Source organism: Gossypium arboreum, chromosome 6 (genome assembly GCF_025698485.1).
Source record: "Gossypium arboreum isolate Shixiya-1 chromosome 6, ASM2569848v2, whole genome shotgun sequence".
Classification (NCBI taxonomy): Eukaryota; Viridiplantae; Streptophyta; class Magnoliopsida; order Malvales; family Malvaceae; genus Gossypium; species Gossypium arboreum.
The window spans coordinates 9,907,491-9,928,972 of record NC_069075.1 but is presented as its reverse complement, the minus strand read 5'-3'; the positions used below and the strand labels follow the sequence as shown (position 1 = coordinate 9,928,972).

Sequence of the window (21,482 nt, the reverse complement as noted above, 5' to 3'; positions counted from 1 at the left end):
ATTAAATTTATTTTAAGTTATTTATATCTTCAAGTATTATTTCATCAATAATTTTAATTAATATATCATTTTATAAAACACACGACCAACCTATGCGACATAAAAAAACTAGTATTATAGATAAGCAGATAAGGAAAGTAGACATAGGTTTTTTTTTAACTAGTATTAAAAATGTTGGCACAAGCTTTGCATGAACAGGATGGAAAGGGAAGAAGGTAGTAGCATATAACGCTCTACTCTCTTTATATTAATACATTTCGTATTTTATATACTGATGCTCAACTTTTATTTTAATTAAAACAATGTAATGTCTAATTCTTTTCAATTTGGTCCTTTTTTTAATTATTATTTTTTTATGTGTATATATATCAAAGAAAATTTTCTTATGAAATCTAATAACCCTAATTTTCAACAGTACTAATACATGGACAAACTTATAAAAGAAATGATTATGGAGGTTGAAAATGAAGGCTAACTGATTGGGGGTGAGTTAGTCGGGGCGAGCTGTTTGCATGGGAGAGAGATAAAAACTAACAAACAGTAGATATGGAATATATTCCATCACGAATATTACATGTTGGAATAATTACTATTACAATTTATTTAATATCAAAATTGGTTGAAATTTCAATTTTTAAAAATTATATTTTTTAAAATTAAACACCAATGTTTTCTAGTTTAAGTAAAAGGGAAAAAAAAAATCGACTTGCTGAAATCCATTGATAACTAAACTAACAAACTAGAGTCGGGCACGATATATCCCACAAGGCTGGCTGGCTGACAGGCAGGCAGTCAGACACGCAGGAAACAATCAAAACCATCCATCCTCTCTATTCCTTTCTCCCTCTTTCACTATCATTACCACCCATTTTTGAGCCCATTTCTTCCCTTTCAAAGGTTTGTATCTATTCTGCAATAATCCAACATATACAATGTTTCTTCTTTTCTTCTTATACTAATTCATCTTGTTTTCTAAAGGGATACTTTGAGACCTGAAAGGAGAACAACAATGAAGGTGTACGAGGAGAGTGGTTGCTTTGATCCTCACTCCATCCCAGATTGTCAGGAACTGATGGGGTTGCCAGGGACCACCCCCACCAACTGTCACAACAGTTTGGAAGACACCCTTAATGTCTCTTCTTACAATCACCATCACCATGAGGATGCCTCCGCCGCCTTGGATATGGAACCCCACCAACACTACTTGCTTGATAATACTACCAACAGTCATTCCCATTTGATTCCCTATCTAACTCAGGACCTTCCTTATGATCAGTCCCATTGGGAAAGTTTCAATGTGCTGCCATCTTCTTCATCCCCAGAAGCCGCTGCTGCCGCCGCCTCCGCCGCCGCCGCCGCCGCCGCCGCCGGTGCTTACACTCCTACACCTGACCTTCTCAGCCTTTTCCATTTACCTAGATGCTCTTTCCTCCCTAATCCCTCCATTTCCTTTGAAACCACACCTGGCTCCCCTTCTGTTGTGTACGACCCACTTTTCCATCTCAACCTGCCTCCTCAACCTCCTGTTTTCAGGGAGCTGCTGCAGTCTCTGCCGCATGGCTACACCGTTCCAGCTGATGACAAAGATGCCGCTGGGGTTGGAGGACTTTATCATGATGGGGACAATGGCATAATTCAGTTCACCAGGGACATCTCTATGGCAGGCCGTGCCAAAGACAGGGATAAAGCTGGCAAAACTACCAAACACTTTGCCACTGAGAGAGAAAGGAGAGTCCATCTAAATGACAAGTACCAGGCTTTAAGGACAATGGTCCCTAGTCCCACCAAGGTACATAACCAACCACTTCATCCTTAAACAGCCTGTTTCTTTTATGATAATTGCACTAATAATGTTTCATTCTTTTGGTGTTTGTTATCATGTTTCTTTGGTGGTGGGGGAAACATAAATTTCATTGCCTATAACCAAGAATGATAGAGCATCCATAGTTGGAGATGCTATAGACTACATCAAGGAACTTCTTGGAACTGTTCGTGAGCTTCAAATACTGGTGGACAAAAAGAGATGCGGCCAAGAAAGGAGCAAAAGGCTTAAGACTGAAGATGCGGCTAGTGCTGCTGATGCAGGGGATGTTGAGATCAAGTCTTTAGGTGATACAGAACAATGCTATAATACTTCCTTGAGGAGTTCTTGGCTTCAAAGGAAATCTAAGGATTCTGAGGTTGATGTACGCATCGTTGATGATGAAGTTACCATCAAACTTGTTCAAAGAAAGAAGATCAATTGCTTGCTGTTTGTGTCCAGACTCCTTGATGAGCTTCAGTTGGACCTCCTACATGTTGCTGGTGGCAACATTGGTGACTATTACAGCTTTCTCTTCAACACCAAGGTAAACATCTCCCTTACACATACATATTGTTTTATCCAGCATATGTATGTATGACAATTTTGAGTATACTTTTGTTGAAATGGTCATAATTCCATCGCTCCTGTCCTCGATGCAGATATACGAAGGCTCTTCGGTTTATGCTTGTGCCATAGCCAACAAGCTCATCGATGTCGTGGATAAACAGTATGCAGCTGCTCCACCAACTAGTAGTACTTCTCTCTAGTTTAGCAGTGATAGAAGGGGTTTCATTTTTTATGTTTCTGTTTCAGTGGAAATGAACAGCTTCGGTTGTTGAGTTATCAAGCATTTCTTTGAATAGTACTGTTAATCAAGGATTCCATGATGCTACTTTATTTTCAAGTTATTGATATATAGATGCACTAGATATGGTTTTTTATTTCGGTACAGTCTAACTGTTCATTATTGCTTTAGTTTTATATATATACCACCAGCAGGGGTTAGAAATTAAGAGAAAGAAACAAAAACAATTTGACAAGCTGTGATCCTCCATTGATTTTCCTGGTGATAGCAACCCACAGTTTTAGTGGTTAAAGAAAAAGGAGAAATTTCTATAGGAACAATATTCCAAAGTGAGGTATGTTTAATCGTTACTGTTTCTAAGAAGGCTCTCTTTGTTTCCACATTCTGAATTGCTTTGAAATGCCAAAACAGTCGATTCTTTCACTTTCAGTGGTGAAATGGATGTTGAGGAGTGATGGGCCATATTTCTGAATTTGCTGAATGACTGATTTTCACTTGACTTAGGTAGGTCTCTCTTCTCTTCTAAGGATGTGAATATTCCACTCATAATATATGTAATATATGTGTCGAAACACCTTTTTTGAAAGGTTGACTTTATACTTTAAAAATAGAAATAAGAGTGGCCACCAATCTTTTTTTTATTTAGGTGTAACTAGATCATTTTGTAATTCAATTATTTTAATAAAAGTTTAAATTTACTAAAATGATGATTTTTGATCTACAAAATTCAGAAGACGAGTTCGAGAGTCGGTTACGCACGAATAAGGATTAGCACCCTCAATACGCCCAAAATTGGTACCTAGTTGATTACTTGGCGTCTTTAGTGTCTAAAATTAAAAATAAGAGATTTAAGATACGATCTTTTATTATTTAACACGAAAATGACTTTATTTTGAGTTAATCGAGAAAAAGGATCACATCCCGTAATTAGGACACAATGCCTTACATTCTCAAAACGAGAATAAACATGGTCAAAAATTTACTTTTTTTTAAAATATTTAATTATCTCAGTTTTAGAAAGGAGCCATACTCCGTAAGTTAGGAACACGACTTTTCTTAATTCCCGAAAATATTTTAATTAAGATCTCATATGCTTTAAAAAAATATTCGGTTGTCTTAGTTTAAAGAGAAAGTCGAATCCCGTAAGTTAGGGCACGACTTCTTGGATTTCCAAATACGGAACATTGACTTAATTTTGAAAATTTCCTTTTTATGTATCAGGTAAAAATTAATGTGACATGAATTGGTTATAATAATGGTAATAATATTAATAATCAAATCGCAATAATAAGATAAATAAAGTAACTTAAAATAAAAATGAAAATAGAAAATGAAGAATTTAAAAAGATAAATAAACATAACATGAAGATATTAGAAATAATAAAAGAAATAATAAAACAACAACAACAACAACAAAAACATTAGAATTAAAATAATAACAACAATAATAAAATGCATAATTAAAAAAGAGTATGAATAATCTATTTTTTAATGTAAAAGGAAGAAGAAATAATAATAAATAAAATAAAAAGTTTGTGGAAAGGTTGAAATAAAAGCAGATTTAAGGATTAAATCGAGATTAAAGTGAACTTAAAAGCATAATTTTAAATAATAAAATATAAAATATAAAAATGCAAAAGTATTTTAAAAAAATAAAATAAAATAAAATAAGGACTGAAATTGAAAGCCAAACAAAATTTTAGGGGAGGAATCTGGAATTAAAATAAGGTGAAGGACCTAATCGTAATGCACTAATAAAAAGGAGGGACCAAAAATGGAAAATATTCTCTGTCTTTCAAAACGCACAATTCCAATATGGACTAAAATGAAACAATGCAAAAATCACAGGGTAAAATTAGAAAGAAAAAAAAAAGAACAGAATTAAATTGAAAATGGGCAAAAAAGCAGAAGGACCGACAGCACAAATAACCCCAGCGCTAGAAAACATGCTGATACTAGCTGTGCAGGTCGGGTCTTGGGTTGGTCCCAAAACGACACCGTTTTGGTATTAAAGGGCCTAAGTGAAACAACGTCGTTTTACAACTGCTATTTAAATCAAAGTTTTTTCAAATTTTTCACTTTAACCTTGTTTTAGAGAAAAAAAACTCTAAAAGCTCTCTCCCCTTTCTCTCAAAGCCACTAGGTCTAGTCATCAAACACCACCGTGGCTCCGCCGCGGCCATCGGCCGTTGGTGGCCGCCATCCATGGTGGCCGGAGTTCACCAAAAACCCCTGTTTTAAGCGCTCCGAAGTGTAAAGCCTGGATCTGAGCTATTTTTCACAAAAACTAGACCAAAAAGAGAAAAACTCAAAAGAATCCCTTTGGTTTCTCTTCTGTTTTACCGAATAGAACGTCTATCATCAAGAACGATGACCTCCTCCACTCGTACAGTAGGATTCGAAACGTAATAGTAAGTTTTCTTCTTCTTCTTTTTTTGTATTTTTATGCCTAAAAAAATAAAAAAAATAAAGAAACAAATCACCTCTTGAAAATATGATCAATTCTTCTCTGTATTTATTTGTATCTTTTTGTCCATATTACAATTTGGTGAAGGCTTTTATAGCCAGTTTACAACTGTTTAGCCACTATTTTTTGTCTGTTTCCTTTGCTCTATTTTCTATCTGTTTTCTTTACAGGTACCGGAGTTAACGGAGGTAGATTTTTCCATTCATGTGCAATAAGGCAGTCCTCGGGCAGTGGGCACACTGACGGAGACACGTGGAGTGCGGCGCACTTTAGGCTTTTTTGAAAATGTTTAAACATTTTGGGCCACTAGGCCTTCAATTTTTTTGGGTTGTAATTTTACTTATTTTTTGGGCTTGTAATTTGTAATTGGGCATTTAAGATTTGGACATTTTTGGTTTATTTTCTGTTTTGGTTTTCTGGCGGGCCGGGTAAATTTGGGCTTTTACAGCTGCCCCTTTTTGCTCATTGTCGTGTAAAGGGAATGAAGCAAAGAAAAAAAAGGCCAAATTTTCCTAGTCTTGCAGGGTCTCAACCTCTTTGGCGCTTCTCTTTTTCAAGCAACTCCATTCTAACTCACTGCCACTTCAGAGGTATAAGATTTGTTGCTTTAATCTTCAATCTACTCCACTGCAACTTCAGACAGATAAGATCTATAACTTCAATCTACTCCTTTGCAACTTCAGAAAGATAAGGTTTGTGGCTTTTATTTGCTCTAATGCAACTTAAAGGAGATAAGATTCGTCATAATGACTTCAATCCATCCCATTGCAATTTCAGGGGTATAAGATTTATGGTTCAATCTACTCCACTGCAACTTCAAGGAGATAAGATTTGTTATTTTTAACTTGCTCCACTGCAATTTTAGGGAGATAAGATTTGTTAATTTTAACCTGCTCCACCGCAGCTTCAGGGATATAAGGTTTGTGACTTCAATCTACTCTACTGCAACTTCAGGAAGATAAGATTCGCCATAATAACTTCAATTCATCCCACTGCAACTTCAGGGGTATGGAATTTGTAACTTTAATCTACTCTATTATAACTTCAGGGAGATAAGATTTGTTATTTTTAACTTGCTCCACTGCAACTTCAATAAGATAAGATGTATAACTTCAATCTGCTCCGCTGTAACTTCAGGGAGATAAGATTTGTAATTTGTAGCTTTAATTTGTTCCACTGCAACTTCAGGGAAATAAGATTCACTATCTTCAGTCTGCTCCACTACAACTTCAGAGAGATAAGACTTGCAACTTCAGCCTGCTCCACTACCTTCAGGGAGATAAGATTTATAGCTTTAATCTACTCTACTACAACTTCAGAGAGATAAGATTTGCTATCTTCGATCTACTCCACTTCAACTTCAAGGAGATAAGATCTATAACTTTAATCTGCTCCACTGCAACTTCAGGGAGATAAGATTTGCCATGATAACTATAATCCGTCCCACTGCAACTTCAGGGGTATAAAATTTGTGGTTCCACTGATTTGTTACACCATTCTCTAGGAAACATGACCTGTAGAATCTATTTCATGGGCCTATTTATGCCTGGTGATTAGGATGTCATTATCAGAATGAATCAAATGCTCCTAACTAGATGTGTATGAACGTTATTTGCATGAATGAAAAATGTCATTTTTCTAGAATGATCCCTTTTTAATGCTTAGGTTAACACTGCTCGTTGTTCACTAAGGTTCTATCACTAACGTATTACCCTGCCCTCTTGTTCAGCTGGTATTTTTGACAGAGAACCCGAAGAAATAATCACAATTTAGACTATTCTTTCTCAAATGTTTCCAACCCTTAAGTTTAGTTAGTTCTGAATAGTGTTTTTGTTTTCATATCCTTGTACTATTTAGAAAACTTTTCAGAGCAATATGCAGAACTCATTTTTCTTGAATATTATTAGTCCATTAATCATTATTTCAATAAAATATGCTTGAAAAAGATTATCGCAATGGACAAAAGGAATTTTATTGAGAGCAAAGCTTGAAATGGATAAATTAATCAAAGATAGCAAACATTTCTAGAATACAAAATGAATAAGATGAAAATAGGTGCCCCAGATATCATAGCATGAGCTTTTTCGCACTAACTGCTCGAGGACTCTTTTGAACTTAATATATGTTTCAGAGATCCAAAATACTTTGTTTATGCACCAAGACATAGCATCCCTCCTCCTTGTTAATTCGGGGATAACAAGACTACCATATGCCCCAACTTTGATCAAAATTTGAATTGCCATTTTTTGCATTTTCAACTCAAAACCCCTTTAGTCTTAAGGCGCCCTTTGCGTGCTTTCGCCTTGGCCTCTCACCCCCTTTTTTTTAGGTAAAGTACTTCTTGACTAAATCTAAATTCACAGGATTGGGCAAGCTTTTACCATCTATCTCAGTCAAAATCAACGCTCCTCTAGAAAAGGCATTCTTTACCACATAAGGTTCTTCCCAGTTTGGCATCCACTTTCCTCTGAAATCCTTTTGTATGGGCAGGATCTTTTTCAATACTAGATCCCCCTCATAGAATTCTTTGGGAAAAACCTTTTTGTTTTACGCTCGCATTATTCACTTCTGGTACATCTGACTATGACGGATGGCTTTCAACCTTTTTTCTCTAATCAAGTTTAGTTGATCATATCGGGATTGGATCCATTCTACTGTATCTAACTTCAATTCTACCAAAATTCAGAGAGAAGGAATCTTGACTTCAATAGGTAAAACCACCTCTATTCTATAAACCAAAGAGAAAGGCATTGCCCCGGTTTAGGTTCTAATAAGCATAGAGGGCAAATGATAACTTCTCATACCAATCTTTATAAGTCTCAGTCATTTTTCCCACGATCTTCTTAATATTTTTATTCGCTGTCTCCACTGCACCATTCATTTTTGGGCGATATGGTGACAAGTTGTGGTTCGTGCTATTTTTTAAATTCAATGCATTGTCAGATATAATCTTTTCTGGCATCTCATATCGACGTATGATCTCTTTTTTCAAGAATTTGCTAACTTTCGACTTTGTGATGTTGGCAGAAGAAGTGGCCTCTTCCCACTTGGTAAAGTAATCAATGACCATGAAGATGAATCGGTGCTCATTAGAAGCTTTTGGTGATATCGGCCCAATGACATCGATGCCCCACGTGGAGAAAGGCCGTGGAGAAGTCATGACATGAAAAGGTGAAGGAGGTACATGAATTTTATCTCCATAAATTTGACACTTATGACATTTCTTGGCATAACTGATACAATTCTCTTCCATGGTGGACCAAAAATATCTAAATCTCATGATCTGCTTAGCTATCGTAAAACCATTAGCATGTGTTCCGCAAACGCCTTAGTAGACTTCTTCCAAGATTCTCTTAGCCTCAACAACGTCTACACATCTTAGTAGCACTTGATCCTTTCTCCTTTTATATAGGATCTCTCCATATAAGACATAGTCACTGGCCAGTCTTCTCAATGTCCTTTTATCATTCTCAGTTACTTGGTCAAGGTATTCATGATTCTTCACATATCGTAGTATATCGTGGTACCAATGGTGACCGTCCTCTTTTTTTTCTTCTTTGATATTGTAACAATGAGCCGGAGTCTCATAAATACTCATCTGAATAGGCTTTACATCCTCTTGTTTGTTCACTTTGACCATCAAAGCTAAGGTAGCCAAAGCGTCAGCCATCTGATTTTCATCTCGTGGAAGATAGCAGAAGGTAATGTCATCAAACTCTTCAATTAGCTCCAGAACTAGTCTTCGATAATAGATCAACTTGGGGTCTCTCGTCTCCTATTCACCTTTGAGTTGATAAATCACTAGTGCAGAATCTCCATATACCTCTAGCACTTTGATATTACGTTCTATGGCTACACGGATGCCCATGATGCATGCTTCGTATTCTGCCATATTATTCGTGCAGTCAAAATCCAATTTACTAGTGAATGGATAATGATCTCCGTTTAGGGATACCAGGACTGCCCCAATTCTATTACCCACAACATTTAAGGCTTCATCAGAGTTTAGCTTTCAAGGATGACCTTCTTGAGAATCTTCTTCAGTGGTTGCCATATACATTAAATCTTTATTCAGGAAATCAAAGTTCAAAGGCTTGTAATCTTCTAGAGCTCTGCTGGCTAGAAAATTTGCTATTGCGCTCCCTTTTATAGCCTTTTGATTTACATAGACTGTATCAAATTCGAAAAGCAGAATTTTCCACCGAGCCATTCTTCCATTCAAAGCAGTCAACTCCATTATCTACTTTAGAGGATCGAGTTTTGAGATGAGCTAAGTTGTGTGGTACAACATATACTGTTTCAGTCTTCGAGTTGTCCAGATCAAGGCGCAACACAACTTCTTGATTGGCGAATATCTTGTCTGACATTCAGTGAATTTTTTACTAATATAGTATATTGCTCTTTCTTTTCTTCCTGACTCATCATGTTGACCAAGCACGCATCCCATAGAATTCCTGAATACTACCAAGTACAATATCAGCGGCTTATCTAGGCCAAAGGCATCAATACTGGGGCATTAGACAGGTAATGTTTGACCTTATCAAAAGTCTTCTGACACTCCTCATCCCAAACGCGTGGATTGTGTTTCTTAAGGAGACAAAAAATGGGGTCGCATTTCTCAGTTAGTTATGAAATGAACTAGGAGATGTAATTTAGTTTTCCTAAGAAACTTCGCATTTATTTTTGAGAGCGTGGCGCAGGCAACTCCTATATAGCATTTACTTTATCTGGATCAATTTCGATCCCCTTTTCATTAACTGCAAATCCTAACAATTTTCCTGACCTAGCCCTGAAAGTACATTTTGCTGGATTGAGCTTCAATTGGAATTTTCTCATTCTTAAGGACAATTTCCTCAAGGCTTGTACATGCTCATTCTTTGTTCGGGACTTTGCTATCATATCATCGATATAAACTTTGATTTCTTTGTGCATCAAGTCATGAAACAAGGTTACCACAACTCTTTGGTACATTGCTCCAACGTTTTTCGGTCCAAATAGCATAACTTTATAGCAAAATGTTCCCCACATAGTTACGAATGTCATCTTTTCCATATCTTTAGGATGCATCTTAATCTGGTTGTATCCAGAAAAACCATCCATGAAGGAGAACAGTGAGTAACATGCCGTATTGTTTACTAAGGTATCGATGTTAGGCAACGAGAAATTATCTTTCGGGCTGGCTTTGTTTAAATCCCTGTAGTCTACACACATTCATACTTTCCTATCTTTTTTAGGGACCAGGACAAGATTGGCTACCCATTCTGGGTATTTAATCACTTGTAAGAAACCAGCGTCGAATTGCTTCTTGACCTTTTCTTTTATTTTCAGCAAGACGTCAGACCTCATCCTTCGGAGCTTCTGTTGAACTGGCTTGCACTCTTCCTTTATGGGGAGCTGGTGTACCATGATATTAGTACTTAGACTAGGCATGTCTTAATACGACCATGCGAAGATATTTTTGAATTCTTGGAGTACTCAACGAGATCTTTCCTTGTACCTGTAGTGATGCAAGTTTTGATTTTCACCTATTTTTTTCTTGTTCATCTCCTAAGCTCACAATTTCTACTGACTCCTTGTGAGGTAGGATCTATTTCTCCTCTTGTTCTATCATCCTTAACAAATCAGGAGATAGGTTACAATCTCGATCACCTTCAAAGTCCTGAGGTTCCTCTAAACACATATCTTGCTTAAAAATGAGATTCTAAGTCAGTAGCAGTGTCGTTCATATCATTGATATCTGGAGACCTGTTATAGGAACGAATGAAGACCCAAAGAACAAATAAATTTAAGGATAGTTATCAGTGTGGTATGAGTAATGAATGAAACGGAAAGAACAAAAGAATGTTTGCCAAAATGAGACACAAATATGCATTTTATTGAAATAAAAATAATGGACATGTGCCTTTTTCACAAAAGGATTCCTGTTGTTCTTAGGCTTAGAGTAGTAGGTATGTTCTGAATATTACTTTGAAATGGTCCTAAATCTAGTTGTTCAAAACACTTCTAGGGATGTAGGAACAAATTCCTGATAGCTTTTTTAGTTTCCTTTCTAAACCCTCGATATTTTCAAAGAATTCCAACCCTTTATTATCCATCAGGCTTTGTACTCGAGTTTTGAACTCGACGCACTTTTGGATTTGATGAAATTTATTGCATACAATGAAATGTAATGTTAATGAATGGAAAAGATGCATGCAAAAAGGCGTTGATTCTAGTTCAATTCTATTAGAACAACTTCACTAGAAAACAAGTTTCTTTACATAAAGCGGATACATACACGGCCTCATTTTCACACTTAAAACCTTAACTTTCCCAAGAAATAAGGCCAATTCTCGGCCTCGATCCGACTCCAGTTCATATTTCAGGCTTTGAACTGGGGTCTGCAAGTGGTCAGCCACTTCTGTAATCAGACCAAAGCGTCGCTCATAACATGGTCCATATCTCTGACTGCCCCGCTCACAGGCTGTCACATTTCTCTTGTTGCCTTTTCTCGGACCATATTTGCGAGGCCGTGTTGTTTTCCACTTTATCAAGAAACTCGTTTTCCACGACAAGCTCTCTATTTAGCAACTGAACGTGAATCAACACCCTTTTCTATGATGAAAATGCAATGCAATCACAATCAAAACAAAATGAAACAAGTCAGTATGCTTCATACAAAGCTAGAATTTTAAGCAAGCAAGAAGTAATAAACAGAGTACCTATTCGGGTGACCACTTCGGGTTTGGTGTAATTATACCTAGAGTAAGTTATTAGGGCTCATTATATGCGGTTCGGTTCAAAAGTAAAGGTACCTGAACCGGTAGATTCCTCGATCCTCACCCATTATAGGCTTATAAGGACCGAGTTCAGTTCAGGGGAATACATTTCCTTATGGTTATACGGAGATGAAAAGCTCACAAAGACATAGGTACGGATGGATCTCGAAAGCGATCTACTATCCTAAACGAAGGTGAAAACCTCATGAAGGAATAGTTTCTCACTCCCACTTAAAAGGGTATAACCAATCGGTTATGAAATGCAAAATACGAAAGTATATCCAAAGACTCGAACCAATAAAGCAAATATATCAAAATGATGCAGACCAATGAAATGCAACAAAAGGGTCGTAAATTTAAACCAGGTTATCAATTTTTGACAAAAAAGACAAGAAGTAACCAATTTGTGGCTTGACTCTCTTATTTTTCCCTAGTGGAGTCGCCAAGCTATCGAAACACCTTTTTTGAAAGGTCGACTTTATATTTTAAAAATGGAAATGGGGTTGCCACCAATCCTTTTTTATTTAGGTGTGACCGGATCACCTCGTAATTCAATCATTTTAATAAAAGTTTAAATTTACTAAATGATGATTTTTGGTCTACAAAATCTAGAAGACGAGTTCGGGAGTCTATTATGAATGATGAAGGATTAGCACCCTCGATACGCCCAAAATTGGTACCTAGTTGATTACTTGGCATCTTTAGTGTCGAAAATTGAAAATTTGAAGAGATTTAAGATACGATCTTTTATTATTTAACACGGAAATGTCTTCATTTTTAGTTAATCGAGAAAAAGGATCATATCTCGTAAGTTAGGACACAATGCCTTAAATTCTCAAAACGAGAATAAACATGGAAAAAAATTACTTTTTTTAAAATATTCAATTATCTCGGTTTTAGAAAGAAGCCACATTCCTTAAGTTAGGAACACTACTTTTCTTAATTCTCGAAAATATGCTTTAAAAAAATATTCAGTTGTCTTGGTTCAAAGAGAAAGTCGAATCCCGTAAGTTAGGGCACGACTTCTTAGATTTCTAAATATGGAACATTGCCTTAATTTTGAAATTTTCCTTTTATGTATCAAGTAAAAATTAATGTGACATGAATTGATTATAATAATGGTAATAATATTAATAATCAAATCGCAATAATAAGATAAATAAAGTAACTTAAAATAAAAATGAAAATAGAAAATGTAGAATTTAAAAAGATAAATAAACATAACATGAAGATATTAGAAATAATAAAAGAAATAATAAAACAACAAGAACAACAAAAACATTAGAATTAAAATAATAACAACAATAATAAAATGCATAATTAAAAAAAGTATGAATAATCTATTTTTTAATGTAAAAGGAAGAAGAAATAATAATAAATAAAATAAAAAGTTTGTGGAAAGGTTGAAATAAAATAGATTTAAGGATTAAAACAAGATTAAAGTGAACTTAAAAGCAAAATTTTAAATAATAAAATATAAAATATAAAAATGTAAAAGTATTTTAAAAATAAAATAAAATAAAATAAGGACTGAAATTGAAAGCCAAACAAAATTTTAGGGGAGGAATAGGTGAAGGACCTAATCGTAATGCACTAATAAAAAGGAAGGACCAAAATGGAAAATATTCCCTGTCTTTCAAAACGCACAATTCCAATATGGACTAAAATGAAACAATGCAAAAATCACAGGGTAAAATTAAAAAGCAAAAAAAAACAGGATTAAATTGAAAATGGGCAAAAAAGTGGAAGGGCCGACCATACAAATAACCCCATAAGCTAGAAAACACGCGGATACTAGCCATGCGGATCAGGTCTCGGGTCTACCCCCAAAACAACGCCGTTTTGGCGTTAAAGGGCCTAAGTAAAACGGCATCGTTTCACAACTGCTATTTAAATCAAAGTTTTTTTTTTAAATTTTCATTTTAACCTTGTTTAAAAAAAAAACTCTAAAAGTTCTTTCCCATTTCTCTCAAAGCCACTAGGTTCAGTCATCAAACACCGCCGTGGCCACCGGCCGTCGGAGACGGTGGCCGCCGTGGAGTTCACCAAAAACCCCCATTTTGAGCGCTCCGACACGTAAAACCTGGATCTGGGGTTGTTTTTCGCAAAAACTCAACCAAAAAGAGAAAAACCCAAAAGAATCCCTTTGGTTTCTCTTTCGTTTTACCAAAGAGAACCATCCATCATCGGGAACGATGACCTCCTCCACTCGCGGCGGTGGGATTCAGAACATACTAGTAAGTTTTCTTCTTCTTTTTTTGTATTTTTATGCCTAAAAAATAAAAATAAAAATAAAGAAACAAATCACCTCTTGAAAATATGATCAATTTCTTCTCTGTATTTTTTTGTATCTTTTTGTCCATATTACAATTTGGTGAAGGCTTTTATAGCCAGTTTACAACTGTTTAGCCATTTCCTTTGCTCTGTTTTCTGTCTATTTTCTTTGCAGGTACTGGGGTCAACGGAGGCAGATTTTGTCATTCTGGTGCAAAGAGGCAGTCCTCGGGCTGTGGGCACGTTGACGGAGGCGTGTGGAGTGCGGAGACCAAAAAGGAGCTAGGGTTAGGCTTTTTCGAAAATGTTTAAACATTTTGGGTCACTGGGACTTCAATTTTTTTGGGTTGTAATTTTAATTATTTTTTAGGCTTGTAATTTGTAACTGGACATTTAAGATTTGGACTTTTTTTGTTTATTTTCTATTTTGGTTTTTTGGCGGGCCAGGCAAATTTGGGCCTTTACAGCATGCATACATAATATTTTCTTAGGTACGTCTCTCTGGCCCTTCTTTTGCTTAATTTCGGATTATCAAACCACAAATACTCTGAGATGAGCTCATAGGATGGCCTTGTTACATTCTTGGTATGGGTGAATGCAATTAGACAATACACGAAACTAAATTCATTCATTCAATTGTTTACGTAGCATCTAGTGTTCAAAACCAACACAACAACTAGGAAAGGTGGTAAGTAATATGATATTTCTTATCTTAAATTATATTATTTATATGTATATTTAATTTATTATTAATTTTGGTCATAACTTGAGTTACGGACTTCCGTGTTGGACCTATGATAAATTGATTCGAAGAAAATTAAAAGATCTATCTAAAGTTGTTTTTACAGAAGAAGACGTTTAAAAATGGTCTGAAAGTTTAAGGCGAAAATAACTAAAAAACCTTAAAAAAAACTCTACTTTATTTTATTAAGGACACTTTTGTATTTTCTACATTATATGATTTTGTTTTCTTTATTTTATGGCCTGGAAATAAATAACCAGGATACTTTGGTCAAATATACCAACAAATAAGATAAATGTTATCATATTACCAACTATGTCTGTAGTTACTGTTGGTATCGTAATTGATAGGTAAAACTGCCATTAACAAATATAACTTAATTTGTAAAAAGAACAATTTTTTAAGTCATTTCTTGACTTAATTATTACCTGATTAACTCATAATACAAAGTTAATTAGAGATCTCATCACACCAATCAATTAAAATAAAACAAACAACTAAATTTATATTAGTAAGATTATTTAGGTAATTTAACCTTTTAAAAAAAATAAAATTTCACTCTAGATTTAAACTTTGGCACCTCAAGAGCCAACTGTCTCAACCTTTTCAACACAATTAAAATATAATTAACAAAATTATTTATTTTTATTATTGATAATATTACTCTTTTCCAAAAAATAATTGCTTAAATATTTTTATTCTTTTCACCCACACAACCGGAAAAAATTAAGTGGGTAGCAGGATTCAATTATACGGGAAGTAAAATACAAATTTACTATTATATTAATTTGTAATTTTTAAAGGATTTGTAAAGTAATTTTACAGTTTTTGGGTAAGGCTATTATTTGCCTCTTAGATAACTTTTAGGTTTATTTTATTCATGTCACAAGTTAATTGAACATTAATTTAATTAAAAAATTTATATCACATAATATATAATAGATTAATATTTTTTTAAATTTCAGAAATATAGGTAATTGGTAATAATTTTTAACTTACACGAAATCTCGATTATATATGTACTTGTTTTTGTTCTTCCCAATTTTCCTCAAGGATTGGATACCGACAATATATTTTGTATATGTGCAATACATACTTTTGCTTCAATCAATGATTTCTTGGTTTGCTTTCCTTCCCAAACTAACTAACTAAAAGCAATAGGTAAAAATAAGTCCCTAGACTCTTAATAAATTTAAAATTTAGTCTCTATTTTTTATTTTTAGAAATTTAATCACTCTATTTTTAGATTTTAAAATTTAGATCCAATTGCTAATAGTGTTAAAATTATTTTGTTAAATTTAGGTTCATTAAAACGTCATTTTTAGTTATATTGTTACCAAGTGAGTATTTTATTTAAAAAATGTCACAACAATAAATTTAACAAAAAATTAATAGTGTTAACAATTGGACCTGAATTCTTGAAATTAAAAAAGCAAAGAGACTAAATTTTAAAAATAAAAATAAAATAAATAAAGTCTAAATTTATGAAGAATACAAGGACCTATGAGATATTTTAACCAAAGAAAAAAAAGATTATAAGAAGCAAAACAATTAGAGAAATAAATAGTGGTCATTGGGTTCTTAATGTTTCGAGCATTTCCGGTTAGTTAAAGAGTTGTTGAGAAATTGACGAATGTGCAATTTCTTATTTAAAATAAAAATCCTTAAATTAATATATATACATATATATATATATATATTAAAATGGATGTCTATATAACTTCCATAACCTTTAAGAATTTTTTTTTCTTGTTACTCTTGCAACCCTAAAAATTTATAGGATACTTTAATTATATATTTGTAACCTATGGTGATTGAGGCTCTATAAATAGAGGTCATGTATAAACTTTTTGATAGCACAAGTGAAAGTTGAACCATCCTTTCATTTCTTTGTCTTTCTTTCTCTCTTATATTTGTATTCTTCTTTAAGTTTTATAATACGTTGTCAGTACGGTTTTATTCGAGAGTAATATGTTCTTAGTTTGTGTCAAAATTTTGTTAGAATCTATGTATATTGAAATTTAATTTTTTGGTTTAAGGATCATTAGAACCATGGCTATTTGATATTTGTTTGGGAATGATCTCTCTATTTGATATTTGTTTGGGAATGATCTCTTTCTCTTCATTACAAAGGATGCTTATAATCACTACTACTTATCCATAGTAATGTAAGAAGTGTAATCAACTTCTTTTGGAATTTGATTTGATTTCTGTTAAAAATTTCAATTTATATAATTCTCTATTCGTATCTCTATGAATTTATAAAACCTTTCACGTATTTAGTTATTGGGATTTTTATGTGGAGCTAAATATTTTTATTTTTTGTTCATTTTTAATAGAATTGATTGGTTTAATTTTAATTTTGATTAAGATATATGATTATTGTGGAATGGGGTAAAAGTTTTAACTTGTTATGAATTTTGAGATATTCACCTGTTTGGATATTTTCATGATTATTGTAAAATTTAAAATAAAATTATGCCATAACAGTAGAGGTTAGAAAATGTTTATATTTAAACTTTTATAGTTGTAAATTTACTTTAATCGACATTATAATATTTTGTATTTTGTTGCATTATGGTATATAAAAAAATTATCTAATTATGGTGATTTATTAGTAACATGAATTTATTATTTGTTATGTTTAATATATATATTTTTATACCTATTCATTTTATTTTTACATGAATAAATAAAGTTTTTGAATATTAGAAAATTTTATCGTTTATGTTGAAAAGAAGGACAAAATTGTATATTATTTAAAATAAAATTAAACATTCATTAAGGTTATATAATAAAATGATTAGATGCTTCTAAAGAGCAAATAATATTGCATCAAACTGTAAAATACTTTTTAAGAGCTAATATTTTACCTCTTTGTGATGCAAAATTTTTAAAATATAATATTATTTTTCAGATTAAGAAGATATATATTGAAGGAAACATTTATGTGTTTTACATTAAAATCATATATAGAAATAACATGAGATACTTGTGTATTTGTATTATATATATTCCCCAAAGGAATACATTACACTTATATGATTGAAATATATAATGTGCTCCTACAATAACAATATTGTGAAAAGACTTTAAAAATGTTTTGAAACGATCTTATACCTTCTAGTGGCTAAGTAAAATAATAAGTTATTGATAAAAAACCATGAAATTCTTCCCTTAGTTTTGCTCAATTCCCCGAAGTAAATGTAGTAGTACATAACAATTATGAAAAATGAAAACATAGAGATCGTGATTTTCGTTGTAATTGAGGATGTGGTTGGAGTCGTACTAATAACTATTATCATGGTGGTTATAATAGTGGTACTTCTAACCACTAGAAAAAAGAATACTAATGAAAAACAAGAAAATTGTGGTCAAAATATTTGAAGGTTATTGAAAATCCATGTTACCAATGTAGTATGAAATGTGTTGGTCACATACCTGTCCTACTTTTAAACATCTAGTGAAATTTTATCAAAGAATCCATTAAAAAAAAGAAGAGAAACAATATAGAGACAAACTTTGTTATCCAAAATGATGAAATGGATAATAATTTTTCGACAAAAGATGAAAATTTTTATTATGATGCTAAAGCTAACCATGTATACAAGGATGATGATTTTAAAGGCCTTAATGGTATAGCTCGTTTGTCTGTTTTTAATTTTCATTCATAAGAAATAGTTTTATTTATTTTTTATGACTATTTGTAATATTTTTTAAACAATGTTTTCCTTTAAAGAAAAATATGATTTTTTTTATTCTTTCGTTAAACTCAAGAACAAAGACATATGTCACGTAGATTTTGCTACAACATATTCCATTTTTAAAGGTAAAAGGTTATTCTCATTTAATATCATATTAGCTAAATACTAAACTAAAGTAATAAAAGGCTCTAGAAGAGCTATGATAATATTATTTCAGGGTTAAAATATATTACAGGTGATGCATTGTTTTCATCTAAGTCTCAAATAAATTTAGCTTTATAGATATTCGCTGAAATAGAAACCATACCAAGGATAAATGAGAAAAAAATTTATTGAGTATCTATATATTGAATGTGAAAAGAAATATGATTTGGGAAGACTACCTGTTTTTTCATCAGGTTTATATTATACACATATTAGTGAAATTAAGACACATGTTGCTATAAACCAGAAGTTTGTAGAACCCCATACTTTTATTTTTGTCATGATTGGTTAGGTCATCTCAGATAATATATGGTGAGAAAATTAATCAAGAATTCATATGGATTTTCATTAAAGAACCAAAAGATTCTTTAATTTAAAAGAATTCTCATGTGTTGCTTGTTCTCAATGAAAATTGATTATTAGAAACTCACTAGCTAAAGTTGAGATTTAATGTCTTGCATTTCTTAAATGAATATGGGCTCATTCATCCACCATGTGGATGGTTCTGATAGTATATGATTTTGGTAGATGTATCTACAAAATAATCACATATATGATATCAACTCACAAACTATAATTTGCGAGATTGCTTCTTTAAATAATTAATTTCATACAATTCATTTTGCTAATGTTGGTGAGTTTATGTCCCAAGTTTTCAATGATTATTATATATTGATTAAGATAAAAGTTGAACATCCTGTAGCTTATGTTCACGCATAAAACGATTTAGCTAAATTGTTTATTAAACGCCGCCAACTAATAGCTAGACCATTACTTATGAGAACAAAACTCCCTATTACAACTTAGGGATATGCTATTTTGCATGCAGCAGTACTTGTGCGCATCAAGCCAACAAATTATAATAAATACCCCCTATTACAATTGGCTTTTGGTCATGAGCCAAATAGTTCTCATCTTAGAATTTTTGAATGTACGATATATGTTTCAATTGCTCCACCAAAACGCACAAAGATGATTGAGTCCTCATAGAAGGTTGGGAATGTACATTGATATAAATCTCCTTTTGTTAATAAATATCTTTGAGATATTAATTGGAGATTTAGTTATGACATAAGTTGCCAATTATTATGAGATAGTTTTCCCAACATTAGGGGGAGAGAGTAAAAAATTGGATGAAAAAAATACTTAGAATGAATTATCATTATCTAAAATCCTTGTAAAAAGCAATGTGAACCAGAAGTTCAGTAGATAATTTATTTTACAAAAAAGCTATCAGATTCATTTACTTACCTAAAGAGAATTACAAAATCTCACATACTAGCTGAAAATGCTCCAATACAAATTGATGTCCCAATAGGGTAAACTGTTAGTGTAAAAGAAAGTAATCCACGCCTAAAGCAAGAAAGATCAGTCGATTCCAAAGATAAAAGTTCTCGTAAAAGGAAAAGAGAAAATATTCAAGATGGTCATATTGTGAAGACAAGTGCCCAATAAAAGGCTAAAGATATAACTAATAATAATAACCCAAAAGAGATTTAAGTACCTGAAAATGGTGATAACGAAGAGATCTAGATAAATTATATTACTTCAAGAAAAAAATAGAACTGAAAATATATAGTTGTTGATAACAAATTTGCTTATAATGTTTCTATTGAAATATCAAAAGAAAACAAAGATCTTGAGCCTAGATCTATTGAGGAATGTAGAAATAAAAAAGATTGGCCAAAATGGAAAGACACAATTCAAGTAGAATTGAATTTACTTTCTAAACGTGAGGTTTTTGGACATGTAGTTCAAACACATAAAGATTTAAATTTGGTAAGATATAAATGAGTATTTGTGCGAAAACGAAATGAGAAAAATGAAGTTATAAGATATAAAGCACAACTTATAGCACAAGGATTTTTACAAAAGGCTCAACTTGATTACGAAGAGGCATATTCTCCTATGGTGGATACAATCATGTTTAGATACCTTATTAGTATGGTAGCACGTGAAAAACTTGACATGCGTTTAATGGATGTTGTTACAGCCTATTTGTGTGGTACACTTAATAATGAAATTTATATGAAAATCCCTAAAGGATTTAAAATCCTAGAAAGATATAGAGTTTCTCAAAAAAATTGTTCGATCAGATTAAAGAAAAATTTATATGGATTAAAACAATTTGAACGTATGTGGTAAAATAGTCTTAGTGAATATTTGTTAAAAAAAGGTTATAAAAATCGTCCAATTTATCCATGTGTTTTTATAAAAATGTCCGGATTAAATTTTGTGATAATTGTTGTTTATGTTGATTAACTAAATATTATTGGAACTCCTGAATAGCTTTAAAATGTAGTAAATTATTTAAAGAAAGAATTTAAGATGAAAGATTTTGGAAAAACAAAGTTTTGTCTTTGCCTGCAGATCGAGCATTTAACATATGGAATTCATTTCCATTAGTCCACTTATATGAAAAATATCTTAAAGAAATTTTACATAGATAAAGCACATCTCTTGAATACCCTGATGGTTATATGATCGTTAGATGTGAATAAAGATAAATTTTGTCCTTGTGAGAATGATGAAGAGCTTCTTGGTCTTGAAGCACCATATCTAAATACCATAAGGGTATTGATGTATCTTGCAAACAACAGAAGACTTGATATTGCTTTCGTTGTAAGCTTGTTAGTAAGATTTAGTTCTTCTCCAACACGTAGACATTGGAATGCGTCGACTCAAAGATGTAATGTGATGTTGTCATTTGGGAGAGTCAAATAC

General features: G+C 32.8%; 1 protein-coding gene across 2 annotated transcripts; it reads left to right on the top strand.

Annotated features, from left to right (window-relative positions):
• The first annotated feature begins 714 nt into the window (after positions 1–714).
• Positions 715–3,313, top strand: LOC108485767 (transcription factor bHLH91-like). Of its 2 annotated transcripts, none has more exons than XM_053029513.1 (5): positions 715–897; positions 979–1,789; positions 1,929–2,348; positions 2,464–2,943; positions 3,040–3,313. In XM_053029513.1, exons 2-4 carry the CDS (start codon positions 1,010–1,012, stop codon positions 2,569–2,571), a joined length of 1,308 nt encoding a protein of 435 aa, XP_052885473.1. In that variant the 5' UTR covers positions 715–897; positions 979–1,009; the 3' UTR covers positions 2,572–2,943; positions 3,040–3,313. The 2 variants fall into 2 exon arrangements, with proteins under 2 accessions (XP_052885473.1, XP_052885474.1); XM_053029514.1 differs by having other exon boundaries at positions 3,021–3,313.
• The last annotated feature ends 18,169 nt before the right edge of the window (positions 3,314–21,482 follow it).